Raw genomic sequence first — 18,950 nt, 5'->3', positions numbered from 1 at the left:
TTGGGTTATCTTCTTTAAGCATAAGGATGTCCTTGCTTCAATGAGAGGGAACTTGCCTTATAGCCATTTGAAGATGACGACAATGCATTTAGCCTTCTAGACTTCAAGATACTTCGACTTCTTTGGAGGTGAATGAATGCAGATCCCATAAATGCTTCTAGGGTTTCGACCTTCTCCAAGATGATGTGTTGCTTTGTAGATCTCTTCAACTTGATGAGGGTCTTTGTGGGCTTTTGATGATGACTAGAGGATCCAAAACTTTTGTTGGTGTAGACTTCTTCTTTGATCTAGAGTTTGATACTTTGATGTAGATCTCGACTTCACTTTTATATCCTTTAACTTGCTTTGGTGTCTTTCTCGAGATTCAATCCTTGAGTGTCCCTTGATAAGATGCCCTTCCTTGACTGTCCCCTTAGCTTGGATACCATGTTGAGAAATCTAGGGCATCAATAGTTAGGTGATTTCTATTGTCAGTAACTGCTTGTGAGTGCTTTTTACAACTTTAGATTATGCTCTTCTTTACTTAAGTTATTAGTGTTCTTCTTCATCAAACAGCTACCAATGCACGAACATAAATAGACAAGAGACACAAAATGTAGGCTATGAGCCAGGGCCAAAACCTCTCACTCTTTGTGAGGAAAACTCGCACAAATTCTTCTTATAGCAATTCCAATTGACAAATACAAAGACCAAGACCCTTGACCTAGTTTCCACTCCAAGACCAAGACACAAGCTCTCTTTACTGCCTTTTGCTCTTTTCCTCTTCTCAATTCCTCTTCCACTTCGACCTTCTTAACAATGAGACTACATCGTTGTAATATCATCGAAGAACCTTATCACTTCACTAAGATCTTTATTATTGTAATACTACCCAGGTCTTATTACTTGTAGAAACACTAAGACATCATAATAGCTGTGACCCTTTCTCTGTGGTAGTATATAGACTCTCACTATGTAACACTGAACTATAATGGCACTGAAGCTGTGAGGCACCAAACCTTTCTCACTATGGTAGCATCAAACTGTAATGATATCGAATTGTAAGACCTTCAAACTCTTCTCACTATGGTAGCTCCGGACTGTGGTAACACCAAATTTGTCACTGTAGTTGTTATCCGAATCCAAGAGATAAACTCGAACTTCTTGACTGTGATATAGCACCAAACTTATCTTTGCAATCTTGTATCCTTATCTGAGCTCCTTCAGCGAACTTTCCTCTTGAATCTATCTGAACTTGTCTCTGCACTTTGTCACCCAATTTCAGAGAGATTTGAACTCATTGCAAGATTCGAACAATTCATACTGCAAGAGTCAAGGATTAAGTTCAAGGATGATACTAGATCAGATGACCAATCTCAAGCCTTTCTAGACCAAGTCAAGAAGATGAAGGGAAATTTTGGCAAGTCCAAGAAGAAAGATATGTCCAAGGTGCAATGTTGCAAGTGCAATGAGTTTGGACACTACAAGAGGGACTGTCCAAATCAACAGAACAATAAGAGAAAGGATAGGAGTGAAGCTCATGTAGCCGAAGCAGTGGGAGAACCTGAGAAGAAGGCAAAGAAGGAAGAAGTGAAGGATCTTCAATGACTTCTAGGTTCTTCATGAATGTTGTTTTCTTTTTTATTAAGATAATATGTCCTGCATAAGCATCATAGTATAGAAGCATATGATGGTAGCATATTTTGAAGTTTACATGATTGATTTGCTTAGTAGAGATCATCTAGGATATAATGATAGACCATTTTGCATATTGTTCATCAAGATATTATCTAGCATCATGTTAGAGGTTGCCATCTTGCTTAAATGGATCATTATGATCCGAGAAGGACCATCATCTTGGAAAGTCCTGGGGAAGAGCATCACGACGGGAATAGTATGTATTCTATGCAATATGAAAACATGTTGGTAAAAAGGGATGAAGGATTGCAATGGGTTAGGATACAAACTTTTTGTGAAATATATGGATAGCTAGATGCTTGGATAAAAGCATGGGAATGCATGTAGAGAAAATGTTGGATAAGATTCACGTGTACAAAGAATCTTATGGAAAGAAGTTGGTTGTAATATGCTTTAGTATTAATGATGTTGGAAAAGAATAGACTCTGACTTACTTAAAAATGTATAGAAGATTAGTACTTTCTCTAGAATATGTAAGAAAATAATTAAACATCCAAGTATAATCTCGGAAAGAAAGGTTGTAATTTGGTAATCAAGTTCGATCTTTGGGCACTTTAATGCACGAAGGAAGTATCAAGTGGAGATGGTCAATGAGGATGTTTATGGTACGAGGAGGTCACCATGGTGAGGTAAGTCTATTTCATTTATGGTTTGGTTATCTGGCTAACATATTATTTTCGCTACCTAGTAGAATGTTGCAGGAATACACGATGATAGTTGAGGCAAGGTCAACTATATGGATGAAAAGTATTGAGGGAAGCTCAATATCTGGCACCTGGCAACTATGAAGTCAAGATGTGTTCATCTTGGAAGGTAGCAGTGTGAGAAGATAACCTAAAGGTCAAGAAAATCACTTTCATAAAGAAAACAATGATAAGGAAGTTTGGGAAGGCTCAATACACTACCTTCATGTCAAAGATGGAAAGTGATGAGCAAGGCAGGTCCTAGATCCTGTCACAAGAATGAAGAGTGGAGATGGTTCCATGATACCTCGAAAAGAAGCAGGCCCGATGCAAGAGATGTGAAGAAAAGAGGGAGCTATGTAGCTATGAAGGACAAGCAGTTGATACTCTAATGAAGACAAGCTATAAGGCTTGTCGTTTTTGCTTCTATTATTGAAAGGAAGTTTGGAATATCCTCTGGATTTGAGAGTGAGCTAAGGAGTCTTCTTGAATAGGAGCAGGGATCTATTCTCAAGACTAAGGGAGAACAGGGATGTTGTCTCAGTTTGAGAGCGAGGATATTTAATATAAGATGTGCATTCTCCTCTTCAGGTGATGAAGAGAGAATGACAGAGAATGGAATAAACATTTGTGGTTTCCTTGAGGATATAATTTCCAAGAAAGGAAAGGGACCAACACTCTTTGAGGATAGGACAAGAATCCAAGAGAAGAGTGGTCGAAGAGGATCGATATTCTTTGAGGACTCAAGTATGGCGATCCAAGATAAGAATAGTCCTAAAAGGACATACCTTGTGGACATTTGGATGGGGTATGTACCTTAGACAGGTAGAGTGATATCACACATAAAGCCTCCTAGCATAATGCCCTTGGTTAAAGAAGAGTTTATCCAGTTAGGCCTCAGGGACAGTGTTGGTCATGATGATGATGCTTACAGTATAGTTTATCAATCTGACACTTCACAAGAACTCTTCAGTTTGAGATATGATGTTGTCTAGTTGTACAATTATGAATACCTCCCTAGTTAAGAGGGAGTGTTGAGAAATGTAACTAGTTTCAGTCTTCATAATTGTTGTACTCATTTCAATATGTATCATATGTAACAAACAAGAAAAGAAGAAAGAAAATTATTATTATTAAAGAATGGGTTTCATGCGCATTATTGTTGGTCTTCTAGGTAAAAGCATGTTATTTGTCCTTCTAGGGTTTGTTAGGTCTTAGGATTTATTGTCATGAGTCAATAGAGTCAACATCATGTTTATAAGACCTTTCCAGGCAATTTGTAACTGTAAAAAGAATTATTTTTGAGCCTAGAAAGTCCTGGAATCTCCAAGAGTACAAGTTGGCCCTAGGATCCTCAAGTCAGCCTAAAGGAGGGAATTCGACCCCTTGAGAAGATAAGATAAGATAATTTTATTAATGTCCAACAAATGACCATAATAGGTCAACGGGACTGTTGGTTACAATGATTACATCATGCCTAGCCGGTGGACTAAACGGTCCCCTTTAACATTTCTTTTAAAAAGCAGAGAATACATCTATAATCTAAGTAAATGTAAATGTAGAAGCTAGAAGCTCTCGGCTTCAAAACAAAGCACTGGAATGAAGCAGAGAAGGAGAAGAAGAAGAAGGAGAAGAAAGGAGTCTCCTGTCCAGTTCCTACTAACATCCGAGGTCGAGAGAAGAAAACTGAGAGAAGCTTCTCAAAGTCTGTTGTCCTATGGGCATACTGGGTTGTCGTTGTTGTCGCCTGGAGGTTCTAGGGCGCCTCCCAGGGGTGGATCCATGCCTGGAGCGCTGGTGCAGTCTGGTGGGTCGGCCCCCCCGGGACCGCACTGATTTGGTCTCAGTGTCTGTGGGTCGATCAATGGTTCTTTTGGTTCCCCGCGCTAATGGTAGCGCTCTAAAGAAGTCTGTGATCTTCTGCGTGGTGTCCGATCTGGTGGGAGGCTGAAGAAAACGGGCCCGAAATCTGAAGGCCTCCTGGAGATAAAGTGCAAGGCATCTCAGATCAACATATCTGAGGAAGCTGGTCAAAGTCTGAGAAGACCTGAAGATACAATGGAAACAACCTCGAATCTCATAGTAAGCAGGGCATCCGAAGATGAGGTGTGTCTCTGTCTCTATCTCCTGTAAGTGACAGAGCTGGCAAATCCTACCAGCCCTATTGATGTGGTGATCTGTCTCCACCCGGAGTCTGTGAGACCCAACTCTGAGCTGCCCAAGAGGGATTCTAAGGACATGCATCCAATGCTGGAACATGCACTGGGATCTGATGATGAGCCCATCCCTGATCTCTAGGCAATGCTCCGCGTAGAAGGCCATTTTTGGACGCAACCCATTGGGAGGATTGGTCCATGTAGTCTGAATGTATCATCTGTAAATATCCTCCTTAATGATTTTATTGAGCTCTTGTTGATTGGGAAGGAGGTGGCCTGGAGCATTCAGAGAGTAATGAAAAGGAGGGAGATGGTCAATCTAGATTCCTGAAGCCTCCAGGAGCTCTATCACACCAGTGTACCAACATTTGGATCGGCTTGTCTGCATACAGGCGATGTTCTCCAAGGAGCAATATGCTAAATATGGGTATCTATCACAACCCTTCCTCACATCTACCAAGCCTCGGAGCCTGTGTAGGAGCGACGCTAACCTGAATAATACCTCTAGGCAGAAAGGTTGAGCCTCGAACTTTGCTAGAATGATGTGCTGAGGAACTGTGTGCTTGCACCTAATGAAACGGCGCAAAAGGAGGGTCTCGACCCGCTCCGCTGAAGCCCAATCTGACTCTAGGAGAGAGGGACCCCAAATATCTGAACCGTAAAGCACTGTGGGGCGAATCAAAGTGTCCATGATGCTCATTTTGGACGAGATGTCATGGAAATGGTGCCGGAAACACTGCCTCTCCAGAAGGGCTAGGGAGCCATACCCTTTGTTGATCCGAGGCTGAAGGGCTGGCCGCAGGCTGAAGTGAGGCCCTGAAAACTGAACTCCCAAATATGTATAGATGCTGACAATCTCGATCTCTTCTCCTTTAAATAGGAAGTGGAAGTCCGAGGTTTTCTTGACTCCATTGAAGATAATCACTTTGGTTTTACCCAAGTTCACAGTTAGATGCCTCTGGTCACAAAAAGCTGCGAGAGCATCCAGCTGTCTCTGAAGGCCTTCTTGGGAGGAGGCAATATCATCTACAAAGAGGAGGATGGAAATCAGGACCTGGTAAAGAAGACACCCATCTGTATCTTGGATATGCTCCCGGAGGAAGGACTCAAGCTCATCGATATAGATCCCGAATAAAGTAGGAGAAAGCGGGCATCCTTGCTTGACTCCAATGGTGCTTCGGATGAAATCCGACATTCCTTTGATTGTGTGGAGATGGCCAAGGACGGTCTGATAGAGGCGCATAATAGCTGTCAGGAGAGTCGAGGAAATGCCAATCTCTCTTAGGCTCTAGAAAGATCTTCCCTCGGGACTGAGTCAAAGGCCTTCCGGAAGTCTACAAAGAAGGCTATATAAAGGAGCAATTCGACCTCATTTAGAACATACTCACTCACAAGTTTGATATCCAAGAAAGAGTTCAATCTATAGCTGGGTAGCTGCAAGAAGGAGAGCAAGGGTCAAGAAAGAGGAAGAAAGACACAATTTCTTTTTTTTGGGCTCTATCTCTCTCACACATGCGGAATTCTAGGCTTTCTGGGTTGCAAAAAGAAGTTGAAGTTGTAGGCCCGAGTTCCAGTAGACCAAAGTGCAGAAACTTGTAGCTGTGATGAAGGAAACTTTGTCTAGACCTCGCTGACATTAGGAAGAGATGCCTCGCTCTTGGAAGGTCCTAGAAGCAGGCTGTATTAGGGTTTCTTCAGGAGCTGCAAGGCCGAAGTTGCAGGTCAAGTAGCAATGTTGTAGTTGGCAGATCGAAGTTACAGTATGTAGCGGTTTGGTGTAGAGGAAGGGCTGACTTCGTACTGGGAGAAGGACTTGGTCTATGGATTGGGTCGTTGTATCTCATTTGAAGCATATTCTAAGAAGAGAAGAGTTTCCGGGTTTTCCCTTTGGAGGGGTTTTGCCCTGGCTCAGAGCCTACATTTGTGTCCTCTTTTGTTGTTGTTGTTTCTTGATATTGTTTGATGAAAAGATCCAACTAAAAGAACATAAAGAAGATAAAGATTCACAAGCAAGTATCAAGGTTAAAGAAAACAAGTTTAATAAGCCGCCACTTTATCATTTCCTAACACTCCCATCTTCAGTGCTTAAGGAGAGGACATTTGGAAGTCTGAACAAGTAGGTTCCAGGCCCAAACTTCAGGTTTCAGACATCCATTAATTCCTACAGACAGCCACACTGTAACCCGAGATTCCTAAGGAGTTCAGCATACATTTCAGGATCCTTTTAGCAGTGGTTCAACGTATGTGTAAAGGGAGGAGGAAGCTGTTCCAAGTGTCCACATTCCCTGCTGAAGAAACATGAATTCCAAGAGAGGTCAACTTACTGAACAGAGATTTAATTTCCTGTGTTGAGGAGCTGCTTAGAGGACGAGTTTTTGCTGGATGGAGAGAGAGACTGTGTGAAGAAATATCTGCCCAAAATTTCAGTGAATAAAGTACCTCAGAAAAGATTCTATAAAAGGAAGAGGTAAGTAATCTCTTATTATTATTTTTTGTTGTAAAAAAATTCTCTGAAGAAGTAAATAAATCTCCCCATTAGAAGACTGGTTTTCCCCAAGAGGCTGTGGGGTTTTTCCAGGGTCAATTTGAACAAAAATTACTGTGGCTAATTGTGTGTGTGCATGTAATTTGTCTTCTGTATTGGTAATTATATGGTAAAGTAGTCCTAATCTTTTATGTAAATGCAATTATCAGTCTCATGTTTCATGATGGGTTTGGGCATTAAAGCATGCAAAACATAAAACTGGGTTAGGCTACAAGTTAGACACAAATTTCTACATGCTCTCCAAATGCACTCTAAAATGTTGGACAGTTGAAAACAATCACATTCAGTCCAAAATAGAAGATAGAATAATAACTAATGCTGAAAGAAAGCAATATCTCTTATACTACTGCTAGTAAAGGTAATAGTGTGGAGTTGTTAAGCTTTATGAAACTAGCCAGTTTTCAGTCACAGTGAATCTGCTCAAACTCATGGAGTTGATTGACACTTGACAGTTTTGACAAGTGTCAAATTGACTTGAGAAACCGCCAAACCAAGTTGACTAATCAAAACTCAAGCTATAACAAGTCCTATTTCAGTAGGTATGTGAAAAGATTAAATGATGTATGATCCATTGGCATTCTTATCAACATTAAGATAGACGAATTCCAACATAAACTCTTCTTAGAAATTGACTAACGGTGTGATCTTAGTAGACATCAATTTATAAAGAGAACAATAATTTATTTCATTATTACCATCATCTCTATGACTAATAACAATAAAGCTGCCTATCATCTTGGATCAGTCTGTTAGTTTCCCATCAATTTTTCACTTTGGATGGTCTAGGAAAACTTAGCTCAGCTAATTTCATTTGCAAGGTCAAGATCTCATTACCAATCCCACTTGGAAGGTGCCATGAAATCTCAATGCCAACATAGTAATTCTACTCATCCTCATGATGAATGAGATCTTTGGATGGGAGAACTATCAAACAGGAACTCAGTTTTCCGAGGCACATATATAAATTTGTATTAGAATTTAGAAGTGATAAGATCAGGGAAAATACAGGGTAACAGTTTGTTTCCTAAACCATTGCAATTTTGTCATTGCGTAGGGAAATTAAATGAAAAACACAACCAATCAAAAGTCTATTCACAATAAGAAAACATTAGCTGGGTTGCTTGAGTAATCCTACATTGCAGTAACACATAATAAAATTTAGCACAAACCAAATCAATGTAAAGTAGAAAGAATGTAACACACCAACTCCATATCCAATCGTTGACCAGAGAAAATACCCATTGCAAAGGCCCTTTTTTGTTGACCGGTCATATCTGCAATATTTAAGAATGTGACATTAGAAAGCAACCTAGGAAACAAAATATATCTAGTGGTACATTGAGGCAATGTACCTATATCATCCATGATCTATGTTTACTCTTAAACACACAGATAACATAAAAATATAAGCTTAAAATTATACAGTGTACAAGGACGTCAAAACAATATCAAAAAATAAATTGTCATGTAAAAAAACAAGAATTGAAATTTTTTAGACAGCCAGATGACTGGCAGAATATATATATATATATATATATATATATTCCTCGTGAATATACATGACTTTTTCATTGAAACAAAAAACTAGAATTGAAATTTTAGTTAAAGCCCATCATGAAACCCCTAAAATCAAATTGCTTATGACACCACAATCTCTATCCAAAAATTTTGTAAAATTCCAATGACAGTGAAACTCCTAATATTCAAAACCAAAGTCCCATTAGTGGGTACTGTTGAAAAGCGTAACGAGGTTTGGTCTTCATAATTATCATTGTACTTGTATCATTATGTATTTGATGTAAAAAGGAAAAAGAAGGGGAAAAAAATTGTCTTTCATTAGATAAGCATGTTCTCCATGCTTCTAGGACTTATTGACTCGAAAGAAAAAATTATTATAAGTCAAAGAGTCAAAGTCCCATTTGGACTTCTTGTCAGAAAAAAGAGAAAAAAAAAATTGTCCTCCACAAAGACCAAGTCCACCCTCCAGATGGACAAGTCGGCCTGTCCAAGGGACATGACCCTTCGCATAGACAAACAACTATGTATTGGCACCTGTTCTCCTTCATTTTGGCAAGCAATTTGCTGGTGTTCTGTGGCAAGATATGTGAGTCTCTGTGACAAGGATAGCGAGTTTCTCTGGAGCAGAATAGACGAGTTTTTTTGTGGTATGGGATCTGGAAAATGATGTGAATTTCTATGACTTATCCTCTGAAGATGATGAGAATTTTTGTGGCTTACCTTCTGCAATTTATTCAAAGTTTACTGTGGCTAGCCTTCTGCAATTGATGCGAAATCCCTGTGGCTTATCTTCTGTGATTGATATGACCTTCCTGTGATGTTTTCTCAATGGTTCTGAGATATCTTTCCTATGGTTAATATGAGCTTCAGAGGGGCATGTTGATGTAAGCTTTAGCGACATGATAATGCAAGTTTTGCAAAAGTTGGAGGACTGACTTGGGGCTATTGTGGAGATATTGGTCTTTGTCTTGGATCTTGGAAATCTCACTTTGATCTGATTCTATAAGAAGAGGAAATTTTTCTGAGTTTTCCCCCTTGTGAGGTTTTTGCCCTGACTTGGAGAAGCCTACATCTTGTGTTCTCTGTTTCTTGTGATATTCATATTTTATTTTGATAATTAATTGATGAAAGAAGAAAAACATAATAATAATAAAGAATCCAACAAATTCACAACTAGTTATCATGCAAAGAGAAATCTGCCCTAATTTCATAAGCCTATTGATTTCTCAACAGACACAACAAACTAATATGCATCCCAATGGTAGCTTTGCTTCCACTCATAAAATCTCCCAAAGGTTATGTTGCCTCAAAATCTAGCAGGCCTTGTGAGAGACCTCACAAGGCAAGGGCCGAACCTAGATGCAACAATGAGGTGGATTGCCACTGTCACCTCAGCAATCCTCCTCCTGCTCTTTAGTAGAATTTCACCACACGGGAGGCTTCCCAAGTTCACCTAAAGGATATTCTAAGTTAATTGGCTTAAGGTGATGTAAGCTATGTAAGGTACTTCTTAGAAGAACAAGGGCACAATTCTCTGTGTAGGAGCAGCTTACTATATACGAAAACTTAGAGAGGCACTTGACGCTTAGGGTTTCAAGATGTGGATCAATAAAGGAGTGTCTAGGCATGCAAGCACCAAGAAAAGTTTTGCAGATAATATAATCAACAAAAGGAGAGGGAAAACCTTCACAATAAGTCTCAAGTTGATGCCCTAGGTAAGGTTAGTGTCTTGTTAGGGCACAAATTGCCTAAGGTTGAAGACATCATCCCTATTAGGGCTAATTCAACCATGAAAAGAACTAAATTTTGAGTTCTAATGACCAGTCAAAGTGAATTCCAGCTACAAAAGCCTCAATGTCCTCCTAATAGGAGCCCTAGTTGAATTCGTCCCTATGCACTAGCCCTAGCGGCTTTCCTTGAAGGACTTGGAAAAATAAGGAGGAAGAAAACAATAAAGTTTTTATGATTTTTGACCACCATAAGGATTCCCAGTGCATTTCCCTACTTGGGTGATGGAGTCTTTAGGGCTAAATTTAAGAGAAATTAAATTTATGCTTGGAGTAAGGGGGAAACCCATGTTTTCACTTGATAAACCCTAGCTATCCTTTTATGAGGGGGAGAAATTAATTAGAGGAATGCTCCCTAGGAGGTCATCTATGGCATTCAAGGAAAATAAATTTAACATGAAATGATCAAGCAAGATTTTCCAATAAAGATACGCACATGAAATAAGAAAAACCCCTGCATACATTCATCACATGAAAAACCACTAAAAATATGCAATTACACTTATTACTTTTCCAAGAAATAACCTTCTTTCAATCCCAAAAAAACATCTCCAAGACACAAATTATTCTCAATAGCAATAGCTCCAAAAAGATCACATCTCCACAAGTTGTGAGTTACATCTAGGCTAAGTCAAGCCCTCTAAAGGAGGAAGAAATCCACAAGTGTCGATGAATAAACAAAATGGAGTAATCCTCTATTTATGTGAGGTCAATCACATCCATTAATTAGTTTAAAAGTTGAATAACAAGCTTGATTTTGAGTGAACATGAACTAAATGGGTTACAAGCCAACCCAATAGCTCAATACAACAAAATAAGCCACTAATTTCCCACACGTGTGAGCCAAAAATCCTCTTCATGCATGACGCCATGCCCCTTTAGCAATAGTAGGGCTCCAAAAGTGCAAGATGAGGGCCAGATGTATCTCCAACCATCATAATCAACCATGAATTAAGGAAGAGTCCTCAAATCAAGCCTCAAAACATCTCCATGTGTCCAAAACCCAACTTTGTGTGACCTGCATCATCTCCATGGACGTCATCAAGACAACATGGTGCAATCTCTCTCAACTGTTGGGGCTCCATGATGTGGTACAAGCCCTCCTAATCATCCTGGGGATGATCATCATCTTTTGGACTCCGGATCCATGCATGCCCATCAAACAATGTCGAGGCCAGCTTGGGGGCATGTTGGGTCCATTGGATACATCACTAAGAATATCCAATGCTAAGCAAATTGTGCTCAGCGTTTCAGCATCTAAGGGTGCTCAAAAGAGTCAATCAACTATTGGGATCATCAAAATTCCAAATTCTCTGGTCTCTGATGAGGAGAGGCAACGCTACATCTACAAGGTCATACCTGCTCCCTGGAAGTGTAGTATTACCCAAGCATCATGTGGAGTAGGCATAGAATGAGTGTGCCCTTGAGGCCTTTGTTACTTTGCGAGGAACCATCTAGCAAAAACATCTCAAACTCAAATGAATGCAACCACTCATTTGAGACAATGACTAGAGATGCATCATACTGGACCATACTTAATTGTTAAGGGCATAGTAAAACTTCAGACTGGGATCACCTTCAAATATCTAACTAAACCAAGTCCCATAAAAGTATTCACTATCTTATTAGAGGTGGCTAGCGAATCAACCCTATTAGGTGCTTCCATCCCCTAAGGGGAGGTGACATTTCCATGGTCAACCCTTCAATTCATAGGTGTTAGTGATAATAATGGCAATGAAGGGGAAATGTTGGAAATATGGGGGGGGTGAACCAGTATTTCTTTTCAATTATTTCTTTTACTAGTTAGATCACTTATATTTAGAACACAAAATGAACAATAAGAATAAATGCTTTTATTAATTTCTTCTTTACAATAAATAAAGTACAACATATGTAGGGCTCCAACCCTAGATGAAGAGACCAATCTTCAATTCCCCAGGCTCCAACCTGTAATGTGCCAAGCACCGACTTGGGCTTTCCAAGGCACCAACCTTGTCAATTTTGAGGCACCAACTTCAAGGGCTCCAACCCTATATCTGGTTCAGGCTCAGGCTCCGACCTAGGTTCTTGAGGATTCTGATCCTCTAGGGCTCCAACCCTTTCTTTACTTCATCAAGATGTGTTTAGTAGTACTTCACAGCACCCAATGTCTTCTTCACCGAGCCCTATCAATCTTCAGCAATGCCTTCACTTAATCTCCACGTCACATCATCAATGACAACCTTCTTCTTCACATGAAGGTGTCACCATTGCTCTACCCAAACAAAACTTCTTCAAGGTCACCTCATGACAGCTTCAATGTATCATCATCTCCAAGGGTGCCTTCACAAACAACTTCTACTAGTCTTCCAAATGTTTTCAAGAATCCCTTAAGGTGTCTTCAATGGGCTGCTTGATGACTCTCCAAGGTATGCTCAAGAATATCCCCAAGGAAGCTACAAATCCACTTCAAGATATACTACTTCAAAATATCTTCAAAACAAAGTCTGATGGACTGCTCTCAAACAATATTCAAATCAGCTATACCAAGATTAGTCTTCAAAGCAAAGCTTCACAAGTTCCAAACATAATCCTTCAATTTGTCATCATGACAATGTTCCAAAGTAACTGCCAACCCAAGTCTGCTTCTAGCTGCTTCTAGGACTGTTTCAAGATGTCTACACAATGCTGCTCTAAGGTTCTGTCCAAACAATGCCTTCAAGAATGCTTTATCAGTCTGCTGCAATAAGCCTTCAAACTATGCTTCCATCTGCTCAAAACAACTAGTTTTTACTGTTCACAAGACTTTTACTACAATCATAATCTCAAATGATCATACTGTTGCAATCATGATCGTACTTCAGAAACTGCTACTGCTTACTGAGGTGGAGGAATACTACTGCTTGGTTCACACAGGATATATGAGCTGCTGTTTAAGAGGAGATTCCACCATCAACAATGCACACTGTTCAGGATCCGAATAATCAGAGTCAAGAATAGTCCGAGACCCAATCAAGAGTTGTAACCACAGTCAAGTATCCGAGTAATGGGTGCACCACAGAGCTGTATTCAAAGGATCCGTTGTTCAATAAATTCAGAGCTGTATTCAAAGGATCCATTGTTCAATAAATTCAAGCCCAAAAACAATTCCTTCAAGCTCCCTCTTCAAAGTTCACAAGTTGTGAACAATGGCTGTAATTCTGTGCTCCTTCACCGCAGATCTTATACTATAATGAAGTCTGAAATCCCCTATTAATAGCAATTTTTGCAATGTCAAACAACGAGATACGTCACTGTTTGGAGGTCGACTTGTGTAGGCTTGCTCAGGTCAGCTCCATGTCCAGAATTAATAACTTAACTTCAAAAATTAATTTCTCCCAAACCGCCTGGAGTTTCGGGCTGAGTAATAGCTCGTTGGAAAGGCAAAATTAAGCTCTTCAAGATGGTGAAGGTCTCATGGTGAGATTCTGCCTCTAAGGTAGTAAAAAATATTTTTATTTGTGACTGTCCTTAAATTTCTGTGCATAAAATATTTGGAACAGTATGAGGAATGTTTTGGGACAGCGTGGCTTCTCCATTGTTTTGCACCAATAATGTCATCATGATAGTATCCAGCATCATGATGAAGGTATAGCATCATGTATTCAATGATAGTGCAGTAATATGTCATAGTGCAGCCTTCATTAATTTGTCAAAGACACCAAAGTAGTCTTCCAATTATGTCAAAGTGTGGTCATTCTTTAAAGAGTATGACATTATCACGTGTATGATTTCATCAATTATAGTCCTCCACTTCAAAGGCTTGTATATTGGCACCTAAGGTCTAGATCACCAATCAAGGCACATGATTGGCACTTAGCAACATTATAGTTAGTTCAAGGACTTGTTCGGGCAAGACTTCTTCATTAGTTTCTTGACATCTTCTTCAAACAAGAATTATGACATCGTCATTTGGAACCAGACATCTCAAGAATATTTGCCATCTAGGCTAGTGCCATATTGACATCAATGACAACCGAGATTAACAGGAAAGACTTCATGGCTAAGTGCCATGGCCATGGTGTTGAAATTTGGGCAGATATGGGGTGAATTTCCCCAAAGGGATCTGAAAATTCCTAAACCTAACACATCAGAAACCCCTACTGCAATTACTGGTTTACAATCTCCTACTTTTTTTTACATTAGCAAGTTATTTAATTGCATAAACATCTCAGTAAACACTATTGCAACCTTCACAAATATATAGATCATGCACTGAAATAAACAGACACAATAACACAAGGGACACCGTTATTTTTGGACAATTGCCCCTAGAAAAACCCAATTCGGGAAAACCAATGCAGCATATAAAGGGTTTGTATTATTAAGCAGATTTCATGAATACAACTAGGGTGCTAGAAATGGCTCACCCAATAGGGAATATCCTTAGCAGTAGTACCTCTATCCGGAGACAGATATTCCGGCAAATTAGAAAACAGATGATCAAACCCCACAGCAACTCCGGTTGTTCCCTATGCTGGACAGCGAAAACTGCTCCAAGCACTACTCTGGAATTGCATCACTCCTCCAGGAGCTGGGTCACCCTCTCCCGGCTCACAATCTGTTGATCTGCTCCCAGTCTGCCTCACAGAATCTCCCCAGTGCTGCCTCTGAGGCCCATCGTCAGCCTCTATGGCTTCTTCGTCACCTACGTCAGCCTTCTATGTCCTCTGTGTCAACTCTTCAGCCTCTGTGTCAGCCCTTCTAGGGCCTGCGCTATCTCTCCTAGCACTGCATTGCCTCTCTACTATGTATTCTTCAGCCTCGGATGAAAATCCCTTATTGAACTGCTCCTCACTGCAACTCTGATCACTAACTCAATTTCCTCAACAAGCCTCGCCCCAGAAGATCGAATTCTTTGATCACTTGGTGTGTCTCCCACTGACCCTCAAGCCTCCTCTTATACTTTTCATGTTGAATCTTAACCAATCGAGATTAAGTCTCTAATCAAAGGCTAAGATCAGAACTGGCTTGATCCTCATTACTTAGAACTTTTTCACCCATATTTTATTAATACACATTAATATTTTTATTTTCCTAAGTTTAATCTTAGGAACCCATTAAAAATATTAATTATTTTAATAACTCTGCATCTGGGTAGAATTTCTCCAAACGATTTCTGGGTCTTGGAGATCTCATGTGCCTTAGCCTCTCCACCAATTTTCAAGGCTAGAGCACATTCGATGCTACCCAAAATCAACACTCCCTCTTAGCGAGGAATGCGCTCTAGCAATGCCTGATCATAGAAGCAGCATGTTGATCCTCTGCATCGGTCCTCTGTCTTGATGCTTGGTCTGTTGCCCCACATCCACTGCATTGTTGCTTCCTATACTGCTGCCCATGTCACAGCCACTACCACTGCTACATTTGTGCTGCAGCTCCCTCTCAACATGTTGCATCATGTTACCCATAGCACTGCCACTGCTAACTGTTGCACTGTGTTGATTTGGGATAGCATCGGATGTGGTCTAGCCATGAAAATTGGTGGAGAGGCTAAAGCACATGAGATCTCCAAGACCCAGAAATCGTTTTGAAAAATTCCATCCGGATGAAAAGTTATTAAAATAATTAATATTTTTAATGAGTTCCTAAGTCTAAACTTAGGAAAATAAAAATATTAATGAGTATTAATAAAGATAAGGATGAGAAGCTTCTAAGAGATGAAGATCAAGTTTATTTTAATCTTAGCCGTTGATTAGGGACTTAATCTTGGTCGTCGATTCATCAACAGGAAAAGTATAAGAGAAGGCTTGAGGGTCAGTTGGAAATATACTGAGGGAGACAATTCAGTTCGATTTTTGGAGCGAGGCTCGCTGAGAAATTCGAACTAGAAGACTAGATTGCAGCAAGAGGTAGCGAGTACGTAACAGAGACACAGAGACAGTGCCGGAGAATCAGCGCAGAGATCAGAGACGCAGACGCTGAGCCACTCAGGAAGACGCAGAGGCAGCAGGACTACGCAGTCACTGGAGGGCATGCGTGGGTGACGCAAAGAGGCCAAGCGCTGACGCAGTGAGGCAGAGCGCTACGCAGAGGGCCTAAGAGCTAAGCAGAGACTAGCTAGACTGACATCGAGTCTATGGGAAGTGTCGGAGAATTTATCTCTGTTGGGTGAGCCAGTTTGGCACCCTAGTTGTACTCAAGAAAAGTTGATTAATAAAATCCTCCTCTGTTGCACCGGTTTTCCCGCATTGGGTTTTTCCGGGGACAATTGTCCAAAAATAATTGTGTTGATGTGTTTGATTCTTGTACATGTATTTGTTTCTGTTTAATGGTGTGATGTTTGTAGTAGAATTTATTTTAACATTTACTGAAGGGATTTCCTAAATAACTTATTGAAGAATAAGTAGGTAAAATAAATCAGTTGTTGCAGTAATAGAATTTTCACATGGTATCAGAGGAAGGAATCAAAGACAGGAAGGGAAATCAATTATGGGTCGAGATCATGATGCAGAGGCATCTATGAAAGGAGACTCGTGCCGATTTTCAGACAATTGCACAAGAGATAGTAATTTCGACTTTCCTATTTTGGGTTCCAGATTGGAACAAGAAGTTGCTTGTGTGACAAGTTCTGCATCATCAGAGGTATGGTATATAGATAGTGGAGCCTCCTGGCATATGACAGGAATCCGAGAATGTTTCCCAGATTATCAAGAGGAAAAGATGAATTTTCAGATCACCATGGGGAATAAGGAAAAGTGTGCTCCAATAGGGAAGGGTACCATAGTTTTTCAAACAAAAACGGGAGAGTGGTTTCGTGCTACCAATGTGTTGCATGTGCCAAGACTAGGAATGAACTTACTCTCTGTATCACAACTTCAAAGCAAGGGCTATGACATTTTCTTCATTAAGGAGAAAGTATACGTCAAACACCCGAGTTGGAAAAAGAAAGTGCAGATCGGAATCAGAAGTAACAGGTTGTACAAGTTACAGCTAGAATCACCAATGGCACTGATAGGCAGTAATGGAGACAAGGATTTGAATGAACTATGGCACAAAAGAATGGGACATTTACACCATGGGGCTCTGAGAATTCTCAAGAAAACTGTAACAGGAGTTCCAGATCTTAGTACAGAACGAGATGATGTATGCAGAGGATGTGCTCTAGGCAAGTATGCCAAAGCAACATTTCCTAGAAGTAAAAACAGGGCCAAGAGTGTACTAGGATTGATACACTCAGATATCTGTGGACCAATGTCCACTAAAGCTCTTAGTGGTGTCGAATACTTCGTCACCTTCATTGATGACCACTCCAGGAAAACTTGGATTTATTTTCTGAAAACCAAAGATGAGGTTTTTCTGTCGATTCAAAGAGTTCAAGGCTCTGGTAGAGAATCTGACAAGGAAGAAAATAAAAGTTTTGCGCTCAGGCAATGGTGGAGAATATGTCGATAAGGACTTCACTGATTTTTGCACTAGGGAGGGCATCAAAAGAGAGTGGACAGCTTCTTACAATCCGAAGTAGAATGGAGTAGCAGAAAGGAGGAACAGGACTATCTTGGAAGCAGCTAGGGCTATGATGTATGATCAGGATATGCCGAAATTCATATGGGCAGAAGCATGCAACACGGCAGTCTATGTCCAGAATAGAACTCCTCATAGGGCATTCGGCAAGATTACTCCAGAGAAAGTCTTCATCGCGAAGACACCTAAAGTCAACGATTTCAGGATATTTGGGAGTTTAGCATATTTCCGTATACCCGAGGAGAAAAGGAAGAAGTTAGATCAAACAGCAGATAAAGGATATCTAGTGGGATATAGCAAGAACGCTAAGGCATATAGAATCTATCTTCCAGGGAGCAGGAAGGTAGTAGTTCGACAAGATGTGAAGTTCATGAAAGATAGGGCCTTCAGAAAATCTCAAGAAATGCCTTCCAAGGAGCAGTCAAAAGATGAGCCGTTGGTCAAACCACTTCAACCAGCGGAAGCCAAGAATTCTCCCTCAGAATAGGAAGAATCACAGGAAGAGGAGGAGATAACAGATGCACCTGCTACCAGAGGAAGAACAAGTCGGGAACTTCGACAGATTCTACGGGATGCAGAAGATTTCATCGGTGCACCAAGAAACAATAAAAGGGAGCAAAAACAGCCAGATAGATGTCAAGCCTTAGTAGCTCAGAATGGGGAGCCTTCCAGTTTTCAGGAGGCCACTCAACATCAAGTTTGGATGGATGCAATGGTAGAGGAATACAACTCTATAATGATGAATGATGTCTGGGAAGTAGTACCTAGGCCTCAAGACAGATCGGTGGTAGGTTCGAGATGGATCTACAAGATTAAATACGCTGCAAACGGCAGTGTGGAAAAATACAAAGCCAGGTTTGTGGCTAAGGGGTATGCTCAGAAGGAATTGACTACGAAGAGACCTTCGCCCTAGTAGCCAGGTATACATCTATTAGAACCGTGATATCTATTGTAACGCAGATGAAATGGGAGATTCATCAGATGGATGTCAAAACGACATTTTTGAACGAGGTAATACAAGAGGAAGTATACATTGAACAGCCAGAAGGCCTTGAGACACATGAGAATAAATCTCGTGTATGCAGATTGAAGAAAGCCTTAT

At 40.4% G+C, this 18,950-nt stretch overlaps 1 protein-coding gene across 4 annotated transcripts in view; it reads right to left on the bottom strand.

Moving 5' to 3' along the window:
- Nucleotides 1-18,950, bottom strand: part of SPPL3 (SIGNAL PEPTIDE PEPTIDASE-LIKE 3) — a 303,499-nt gene that overhangs the window by 50,563 nt on the left and 233,986 nt on the right. For 2 of the 4 annotated variants that reach the window (XM_089446399.1, XM_089446400.1), the window contains exon 12: nt 8,265-8,335. The exons of 1 other annotated variant lie outside the window; for it this stretch is intronic. In XM_089446399.1, coding sequence (XP_089302525.1) covers nt 8,265-8,335 — 71 coding nt within the window. Of the gene's footprint in view, nt 1-8,230; nt 8,336-18,950 lie in introns of all 4 variants that reach the window. One more of the 4 variants, XM_089446401.1, reaches the window with a different exon arrangement.

Source organism: Pinus tabuliformis, chromosome X, assembly GCF_031772625.1.
Source record: "Pinus tabuliformis cultivar Carrire ecotype Pingquan chromosome X, CPIR1, whole genome shotgun sequence".
Classification (NCBI taxonomy): Eukaryota; Viridiplantae; Streptophyta; class Pinopsida; order Pinales; family Pinaceae; genus Pinus; species Pinus tabuliformis.
This window is presented reverse-complemented; position numbering and strand designations above follow the sequence as displayed.